The sequence below is a fragment of the Ammodytes marinus genome (genome assembly GCF_949987685.1).
Source record: "Ammodytes marinus genome assembly, chromosome: 1".
In the NCBI taxonomy this organism is placed as follows: Eukaryota; Metazoa; Chordata; class Actinopteri; order Uranoscopiformes; family Ammodytidae; genus Ammodytes; species Ammodytes marinus.
In genome coordinates, this window is record NC_137230.1 from 28,652,987 (window position 1) to 28,663,407 (window position 10,421).

General features: G+C 39.5%; 2 protein-coding genes across 2 annotated transcripts; both read right to left on the minus strand.

The window, feature by feature from the left end:
* Positions 1 to 1,635: 1,635 nt before the first annotated feature.
* aph1b (APH1B gamma secretase subunit) lies at positions 1,636 to 6,324 on the minus strand. Its single transcript, XM_080033829.1, has 6 exons — positions 6,022 to 6,324; positions 4,941 to 5,111; positions 4,077 to 4,150; positions 3,490 to 3,612; positions 3,195 to 3,322; positions 1,636 to 3,022 (listed from the first exon to the last, which is right to left on the minus strand). The coding sequence occupies exons 1-6, from the start codon at positions 6,132 to 6,134 to the stop codon at positions 2,855 to 2,857; spliced, it is 777 nt and encodes a 258-aa protein (XP_079889955.1). The 5' UTR covers positions 6,135 to 6,324; the 3' UTR covers positions 1,636 to 2,854.
* Positions 6,325 to 7,397: 1,073 nt separating this feature from the next.
* On the minus strand, positions 7,398 to 9,550 carry LOC307251520 (troponin I, fast skeletal muscle-like; the record flags this gene model as incomplete). Its single annotated transcript, XM_080028888.1, has 6 exons — positions 7,398 to 7,484; positions 7,762 to 7,938; positions 8,325 to 8,414; positions 8,673 to 8,801; positions 9,407 to 9,443; positions 9,543 to 9,550. The coding sequence occupies 6 exons, from the start codon at positions 9,548 to 9,550 to the stop codon at positions 7,398 to 7,400; spliced, it is 528 nt and encodes a 175-aa protein (XP_079885014.1).
* Positions 9,551 to 10,421: the final 871 nt, after the last annotated feature.

The window sequence follows — 10,421 nt, forward strand, 5'->3', positions numbered from 1 at the left end:
TGGCAAGAAGTGTTCTCCAGAATTGCTGACTCTGCCTTTAATACAAACCCAACATTTGCATTGGAGATGTAACAAAAACTTGCTTTTATTGGCCATTGAGGGGATTTTCCAGAACAGGGGAGAGAAGTTTTTATTTGGGTTGGATGTCCATTTCTTTGGTCACTGCTCAGTCCGCGACGACCTGTTGTGGACCTGCTGACACCTGACATGAAACTCAATCCTTTTAAATGTTGCAGTGGTGACCCCAGTGTCACCGGCTGCACAGACTTGCATTAGCATGTGAAAGTCTGGTTTTTGGCAGAGGAAAAGCTTCCTGCGTCTGTCTGTCCGTCTGCTGTCTGGGTCAAAAAGGCCTTTGACTGACTGGAGCCCTCAGAGACCCCCAACAGGCTTTGTGCTGCCCAGCCAAAGAGGTGTCTGCTTTCATAAATGGAATCAGGACCAGGATAAAAGGGGGGAAGCAGGATGGAGGAAGGTTTTGAAAGGGAACATTAAACAAAAATGTTTGAGTGAATTCTGGTTTGTATGTTGGTCTTTTTTAATCTCTCTCTCACACACACCTGCAGCTCCTCGGCCTAACAGAGATGACAACTGAAGCATCCCTCTGAAGCACACAAGCCTCCCCCATCGAACTCACACACATGCACTGTACTGAAAACTGGCGCCTGCTTTGTACCCTTGCAGACTGCTCATTAAAGGTCCAATGAAATGACTGATTGTTTTCTGTATATTCATGTTTCTGTAAAAAAATTACAGCTCTGTGGGTGGTGATCAACTTGCATAGCATGCAGTGCTTTGGGCTTAATGCTAATATCTCCATGCTAAAATACAGATGTTTGGCAGCAGGTGTAGCGTTTACCATGTTCACCCTAATGTCGTAGCATGCCAACACTTGCTAATTAGCAATCACCACAAAGTAGGACTGAGACTGATGGGAGTGTCATTAGTTTTGAAAAGTATTTAGTTATAAACAAAGTAAGAAACACATTTTTATTTTAACTGGAAAATGGCGCAAGAAAGATATAAGGTACTGAGATCGGAACGTTATTACAATTCATCCTGAAGGAGATATTGTTTATGTTGCAGTTAAATTGTTCTGAAAGGCGTTTCTATGATATTGTCCACCTCGTTCATATAATGAAGGCTGGGCTAAATGACTGAAAGAAAGGTCAGTTTAAAGCAATACATATATACATAACAATAAACCGTAGCCTCCAAACTGATCATAACTTATATCAATAAAGGAAGGATTTATTGCAGGTCGGTTGTCTTAGCCTGCATTAGATTTATCAAGGTGTACCTAATAAACTGGATTCCGAGTGAGCGGCCCTTCAATTAGCTGTGTTAACAAGCAAAATTCAAATCTATCTGGGGTAAAGTGCCAGCACAAGGGAGCGCCCTTAGCTCAGTTGGTAGGGCGCCCGCCCCCCCATGGGCCTCGGCCAGCAGCGGACCCGGGTTAGATTCCAGCCCGCGGTCGTTCTCTGCATGTCACCTCCCCTCTCTGCCCCATTTCAACTCTGTCTCTACACTATCAATAAAGCTTAAAATTGCCAAAAAAAATATCCTTAAAAAAAAAAGAAAAAAAAAAGTGCCAGCACAAAGTAGGAAAGCAACAAGCTGATTGCAAACGGGTACCATTTACATCTTTATGCAGTTGCTGACATCCATCGTAGTCTCATTTAACACAGCAGACTGTAGCCTAACTAACAATTTAAACTGTACAAGTAAATCAAAAAAAGGAACACATACATTGTTTGGAATTTCTAAATGTCGGACGCAGCCCATGTTAACTCCTGCACTTCCTCGCAAACACATGAACATAAAAAAAAAACCTAAAGGCAACAAAGAGATTGAACATTCAAATATCAATGAGCCAACGTCATTTATCAATTTGTAATTGTGTGTGAGCAATAAAGTGTACCGTGATCAACATCCAATCTGTATGGAAGCTGAGAGTATTTATTTGACCCTTCAGGTAAGGACTTCAGGATCTGGTAACTTGGTCATATTAAACATTAACTGAAATGTAGCAGAGCTTTTTCTCTGATTCAATTAAGATTTTCTAATTCCAGTTTATAAACCTTCGCTCTGAGTTTGAGCCGCTCGCCTCTGTGTTGAATCATAACACAGTTTGGAACCAAAGTTCTAATCTCTATGTCCAAAGGAGGAAAGGGAGTTGTGACCTCAAAATGACTGGGATTAAACAAATAAATATGAGTCACATCTCCTCTCAGCTTCTGTGAATCTAGGTTCATTTCAAATCAAAGGCAAATTCTTACACAAACCAAGTGATCACATCTTGAAAACATTTTTTAAAACTTCTCATTATCTACACATCAGGGAATTAAAAATGCATAACTATATACACATGGAGTTTTTTTTCCCATGAATGATAAATTCATCCTTTGAAAGATTTGACACATTTGAAAGATGATATCAATCAGAAAAGTTGAAAACATTAGAATATGTACAGAATGTAAAGAGTGTCGCGATATTAAACAACCTTCTGTAGGTTTTTTTTTAATCTGTTGTTTCTTTAAGAGCAACAGGCAACAAACAGGGAAAACTACCAACTAGAAAATGATATTTTGTATTATTTGAGAGATCCTGATCATATCATTAGATGTCAAATTAAATCAATAGAAAATGCACTAAACTGGTCAAAAATAATAATCACCTGCCATCTTTGTTCTTTCAATGCAGAAAATTCTGTTTTTAAACTTAAGATGATGAAACACTTCTTAGGTGAACCATCAGATTAACAGAGGGTTAACATGTGAATGTGCGTGTGTTCCGTGTGTGAACTCGGTGATCTTTGGATACAGTTCTGCACACTGCCTGGTGTGCTGCGTTATCTGGTCCGGTGGTTGGCCAGCAGAAAGTCCTTGTCTTTACAGGTGAGGCAGAGTTTGAGGTTCCTCAGTGTACCGCCTGCGGCGTAAAATGCCCAGATGCCCATCAGGAACAAGATGACATAGGTGGGAACCAGACTGCCAACGTACTCTGGGTTCTGGAAGGTCTGTATGAGAAGAGGAGGAACAGATATCAACACAAACACATGAAAAGTGAACTACCTTTAAGTTTCTCACCTCACAGAAAAAACACACATGAGCCCACACACACACACACACACACACACACACACACACACACACACACACACACACACACACACACACGGCAGCACTCACCAGACAGGAAACGAGGAGGTGGCTGAGGACGACAGCAGCCACTGCCCACCAGCGCTGCTTCTCACAGGCATCAAAGAAGATCACGCCCCAGAACATGTGAAGCAGGATGATGGCCATGGTCATGAAGGCTGAAGCATTCATTTTGAATAAGGAGAGAACGCCAAATCAGTTTACAGACTTAACATTATGTCATCAAAGACACATACATCAAAATGGATTAGACACACTTGAGGTAATAGCTGTTGAATTTGTTTTAGTCTAAGAGCTGTTAAAATGTCAGTGTGTGCACTGGTACCTGAGGACAGGAAGTAGTGCTGTGAGTCTCCGTGGATCCCCACAGTTCCTGGTCCCACAGAGTCAGCCAGGATGTTCACCACTGAGAACGCTCCACTCATGAAGCCAAAGCCGAGGCCGGAAACTGAAACAGAGCGAGTGTTTTATTCCACCGCTTCATTTTGCACCAGAATTTGACTGACAGATAAGCTGATTTTGATCAAGTCAAGATACAAGTAATTGCTCTGTGTTTAAGATCATTTAGAAAGAGAAACTGAGCACGGAGACATTTATCTTTTAACTCTAAAATGACTTCATGTACTCAAGCAAGTTAGCATTGTGCTTCTATGATTTAAAGGAATTGAGACTGATATTAAAATAAATGGCTTCCCATTAAACATTTCAGAACCACAAAAAAATCTGAAAACAACTTGTTTTACCGGCTGAGTACTACAAGTACTACCATGACAAGCAAAACAAAATTTGATAACTAAAATCCATTGAAGTGCCTCCTAAAAAACAGAAATGTTATTATATTATTTTATGATCAAAGATGTCAGAGTAATATAGCAAAAACAGAGAGTGATGTGAATTGCAGACTGGCAGTACCGTAGGCCAGCTGCTGTATGGAGATCGGCATGGTTTCCTCCTGGCTGAGTGTGAGAAGGCCTTCATTGGCTTTCCTGCAGGAGAAAACACACAAAAACACACCAGTGTTTTAGCCCTTAAGTTTCAATGTGCACTTCAAACAACAACAATAGATGTCACATAGTGGAAGATGATACAAGCTGCAACAATGAGCCTCTGACCTCAGATATGAAAAGGAGGGAAACTGGGACACCAGCAAAGACACTAAGGCTGGGAAACTATGGGCGATTGGGCGTTGTGGGTATGAAGATGTTCTTTCATGCAGAATTTACTGTTTTTCTGACTAATACCTTTGTATATCGGACCTTTTAATTACAAAGGTCAGACATTTTTAGAGTTTAAATTATAAGAACAGAAAAGGTATCACCAGCCAACAACCACCTTGATAGTAAACTACTTTTTTTTTTGGTTTTAGAATATGAAAAGACATTTCAAGACATCACCTTGAGTTCTGTGTAAATTTGGTTGGCCATTCCTCACAATTCCTTTCTATTTCATTGATCAACCAATGAATTGATAATCTTATATGGTAAAACCGTTAAAACGCATGCCTGGCCAGTGACTTCACTGCAGGATAACAGACATATTATAAAACATCAGTGGCCTCTTGTGGCTACTGGTACTCACATATTAGCCCTGTCTAAATTAAAAACCACTTCCATAATCTGAGCAGGTTTCGAATGTTTGCACTGTACTTTATACTCTTGATTTTTGAAATTTCCTGCAAGTAAATCATTGCCAATACATACAACTCTACAATGAACAACATGATTGATATCTGATAATCATTATGGCGGACAGCTGAACACCATGGCAGCGACTTACTTCAGCAGCTTGTAGTAAGCGAAGCGGAAGATTTCCTGCAGCAGGACGGAAAGCACCACACCGAAGATGAGGAGGCCTTTCTGCTGCGCCGCGCTGTCCTTATTACTGATCTGTACTGAGATGAACCATACCAGAGAGGCCAGCAGCAGAGACACCAGCCAGAAGAACGCTCTGCAAGGGGAAATGACAAACACACGCACAGTTGGTTAGTCTATATGGAAAAAAAACATGAATGAGACGGTAGTCAAATATATGTACATTCCCAGATGTTGCCTAATGTCTATGTTGCCTTTTTCATGTTTTTTAGCAAATGTATCAACTCTCCAGAGCCCAAAGTGACATCTTCTTACCTAACAATACATGCAAAAGGCCTGATCAGCCATAAAGTTGGACAACACTTATGTAGCGTAACCGTTTTCTCCTTGGCACAACTTCACTAAAACCAAAAAAAAAGCGGAAGATATGAATATTATGGTGGCTAAATGTCAAAGCTGCCCTGAAACCACTCAAGTTGTTGAGTTTAGTTCCGTTTGTGCAGCCTGTTGAAAGTGATGGATAATAGACAATCAGTCTAGCACATGATATGCTCCATTACAGATATATTGTCACCTGCAGTTAATCATGTTTGTCCCTTTTCCCGACATCACTTTTCCTTCTCTCCAAAATAACTGTACACTGAATAAGGCTCTCCGCATATTAACAATGCCAACAGATATATAGGTGTATAGCACATAGGCATCTCGTGAGGCAGTAAGTAAGCTTTGTCTTTGTTTGAATACTACGCTCAGAAGAAGTTTGGACTCTATAGCAAGATATTTTTGAGGTATAGTCCCTTTTGTGTTTGTGTGTGAGGTCTACTTGTATACGGGTGAAAAACAAAAAGAAGAAGAAGAATATCAGTATGTCAAACAATGGAAGCTAACAGCAGCAAGCTAGTGCGGCGGTATGTTAGCTAGCAAGCTAGCTTTGGTTAACACCGGGTTAACACAAATGAAACACGACAGTAGTGTCGGTTTCAGGCTGTTGTGGTGAAAATATGTTTATTATATCCCCACTACGGAGTATTTATATTAACTCTCACCCCGCTATGAGGAAAATTACTCTGAGCGGATCCCTGGCGATGGTAAACAGGAACAGAGCGATGGCAGGGCCGAAAGCGATGAAGGTGCAGCCGAAAAACACCGACGCCGTCATTTTGGCTCTTCGTGGCGGAAACCAGCGGCCAGCAGCACGACCTTAAGCAAGCGCTTTGTCTTACACCTCAAAGAGAGAAATTAACTTTCTTTATATGTCCATGGAAATTAACGGGAGCCTATCTTTAAAGTTTTGCCAATCGTTTCCTCTTGCTGTTGTAGTCGATGGGAGAGTCGAAACCACCAGCAGCGTATCACAGGGTCTTCATATGACGTCACGCTGTCTCACGTGACCGGAAAAGAAGTTTTATGAAAAAAAATAAAAAACTTTATTGCAACTTTAAAATCTTGAAACAGCATCTGTGACATATAATTTTTGTTTTATTTTCTTTTATTCAATAAAAAACCTGGATAAAATATGTATTAAATAAGATCACAGTTCAATGTTCACCATGTGCAATACCACTTCACAATATTTTTATTTGTTAAACTGTGCACAATCTGTTGGTTCACTATAGGCTACACTTGTTCAAGTATTTCAATTGACTGTTACTTATTTAACTACTATCTGTGTTCTTTAATTTTTTGTTAGTAAATAAACAAATACAGAATTGATAGTAGCCTATAATTTTTGTGCAATAGAAAAATATCTTTTCTGCATTTTATAGTTTTCCTCAAGTTGCTAAATTAAATAAGCAATGAGCAATGCCCAGCCATTGTATAAGTGTTTTCTTTGTTTCATGTATTCTTTTGACCTTTATTTTGTTGCATTTTATTCAATTTCCCTGTTGTGGTTTTAATTGCATTAATAATAATAATAATAATAATAATAATAATAATAATAATAATAATAATAATAATTGATTGGATTTATATAGCGCTTTATTTCTCTGTGACTCAAAGCGCTTTACAGGGTTCCAGGTTCAATTAGTTCACACACAGTCATACCGGTGATGGTAAACTACGATAGTAGCCACAGCTGCCCTGGGGCAGACTGACGGAAGCGTGGCTGCCATTCAGCGCCAACGGCCCCTCCGACCACCACCTCAAACATACAGCAGTCATACACATTCACATTAATGTACTTCTCTAATTGTTGCCATTTGTAGTGCTGATGAATGATTAGGCTATTAATTTACCCACGGATAGTACCCACAGCGTTCTGTTGCACTCTCATAAAATTCATGATTTGTCAAATTTCACCATGTCACATACAAAAGCACCTCAAGATGTATTCCTTTTATAATTTATTAAAATTTACCACGTAAAATACACATATACCACGCAGAAATTAATAATGATGGTAACCAGCAAAATAGCATGTTTAAGAATCTGTCTCAAACATCTTCATCCTGCCACCCATCCCAGCCTTGCCTTCAATGTTCTTCCTCCAGTCACCTATTTGCTTATCCTGAGAGAAACAAATACAAAGAAAAGAAGCACTCAGAATCACAGATTATAATTCATAATAAAAGATAGTGAAGAGTCTCATATTATGAAGAATTCTCTTCTGTCTTTTGCTGTTTATATTGCTTTATATAATCTAAAATGCTCTCTGTTGGTTTGTTGTTGAGTGATCTTAAATTGGACTTCTGATACTAGAGGAACACAAAGGATAAACAGAATCAAATTAAAAAGGCACTAATGCAATTGTAATCAGTGTCTGATATAGAGTGTATAGCACGTACCTCCTCTTTCACCTCCTTCTTGCAATGCTTCAGGTTTGCTCTTAGGTCCATGGACACTTTATGTTTGGAGCCCAGCAGAGCGGTTAGCATGGCCTCGGCTGACATCCGAACCCTCCTCAGGACCGGCTTCTTAAACTTCCCCTTCAGATCATGAACCGTCAACTTCAGGTTGTCGACCTGACAGAGAAGACTTACTCAGACCTGTGTGTATATTTACAAATCTACGGCCTGCTTAAGTGGGAAATGACTTGAGGAACCATTTACATTTGTTTACAAGGCAAATAATTGCATATTCTTATGCATTGTTTCTGAAGACAATGACAGGGGTGAAATAAACAAAATGATACCCAGTATAATACATTTGAGAATGAGGCAATAAGTGGGGGCTCTGACAGATAATTCAAATGATCACATTTAAGGCAATAGTCCTATTTGGATGGTTAAAACTGTATTCGCTGAAGTTATTGGTTAGTGAAACCAATGGGCTTGCACTTGAACATAAAAATAACATTGGTTGAGAAAACATGTGGCAGGAAGTCAAACTGGAAAATAAATAAACTTACGTCTTTGTTGGAATTCAACACTTTGATGTTCACGTCGTATCTCTCCTCGTCCACCAAATCAATCTCCTTGTTAAGTTTGCGGCACAGCTCCTGGTACAGACACACAGATATACTAAGCAGGGGATCCTTTTCCTCAATATGAAATGTAACAAAGCCAATTTCCTGTCATCTCCTATACTGTCATCATTGTGTTTGAATGTTGCATACCAGGAATTAAACAAATGCATTATTGCCCAAGGCCACAGTTGGTTCCCAGACAGGTTCTCTAAAGATTAAGACTTTTAAAATTAGCCATGTTTGTGTGAAAGCTTTACCAAACAATTTGTGGCTACCGTGGTGGAGGTTTACCTGAAGCTCCTGCATGGAGCCTGGGATGGAGAGGCCAGGGCAGTTCTCCTCCATGTATGTCAACTCCTCCCTCTCAGCTTCCTGAGCCTCTTCCTCCAGCAGCGCCTCACCAATCTGCACCAGCAAGCTCTGAGAGCAAGAGAAGGACAGAGTTAAGAAGACATAACCCTTTATTTCAACCAGAAAACATTAGAAATAATCATCTGAGGGTTATGGACGTTTAGACCAACTTTTTTGATATCTTGATCTGGACTTATGTTTTGGAGAGACTAAATCAACTGTCAAGTAGTTCCCAACACAGGGCTGGGACACCCCAAGTGGTGGCAGGCTTATGTGAAGGGGTCATGACAAAATTCCTCTAATTTCCTGGTGAATTACTTTTTAAAGGCCTCTCAATATAGTTCAAATGAAACAGGAAAAAGTGTAATTGATGACTTACGTCACCATATAGGTGCAGAAATCCAAAAGTAAAACATGATCTTTTATCAAAATTATATTTTCAATTTTGTCATGTTTGGGTTTGTCATTCAAAGGATTTCACTTCAAGTATCTTGCTGTTACTCTACAGTCTACTCTACAGTATATTGTTTTCATAATTTATCAAAGAACACATAGTAGCTGCTTCATCGGTACATTCATGATGGGGTTGATACAGGATTTCTCACATACATGGTCATTTTTTTCAAACAAAACCAACAGAACCTCAGGCCTTCATCAACAAAATCTTAGTTTACCTTGAGTTGATTCTTCCGACTCAACGACATCTTTTTCCTTTAGAGAAACAGAATGAAAGAAGAAGGAAGTATTAGAGTAATTATGTAAGTGATGTAGATTTCCATAATATAGTATAGAGTTCAGATCAGGACTTACTCTGCCATCCTGACCAGCAGCTGATTCCTGCCTGCAGCCAAGAGAGGAGACAAGAGTTGAATGGAAATACCACAGCTTTCTGGTCTCTTTAAAAGTGTGTGTGTGTGTGTGTGTGTTTGTGTGCGTGCATGTGCGTGTGTGAGATGGACCAGTAACAGTTGTCTTCAGTTGCTGTCGGTTTAATTCTAGACTGAGGGCTCGAGAGCAGCAGCTGTGAAGGGAACAAATGCTTCAGGATTTTTTTTAAAACAATATAGGACAAGGACTCTATGTGGTAACAGGATAAGGTTGTCAGTATTCTATGTTTACAAAATGTAAGTTTTGTGTGTGCTTCCAAAGCCTTTATATTCTTCCTCTAAGCCATAGAGCTCCATTAAAAACACTTCAATAATCCACACTGTTGCACTCGGTGACATGTTCTTTCATCACCATGGACACACACCGTGTATTCTGACTCAATACCTCATACACCGTCCTGCTGCCCTTAATACTCACTACAGCACCAAATGTGTATTCATCTGCCGCTGAAAATAGTCCCTTTCAAATGGATTATTTCCTCTTGTTTGTTTGATGAAAATTACAGTGAGCAGCTGTTTTAGTAAATTACTGACACTTTTTGAAATACGAAACTTTATATATTTTTGTGCTGGTTTCAAAGAGTTAAGAGAACCATGTCTTACTGTAATAGTGTTCTGTAATTAATATAAATGAAATACAGTATATTATAAAGCCAGTAGACTGAAGATAACTTATCACAGACAAAGTCGAGAAAAAGCTGAATCTTATAATAAGGGAATAAACTTTCCCAAACTGGGGTGGAATTTTTTTCCTGTTGTCCTTGGTTTCCTCTGAGTCAGCTCAGCTGTAGTCTGTGACAGC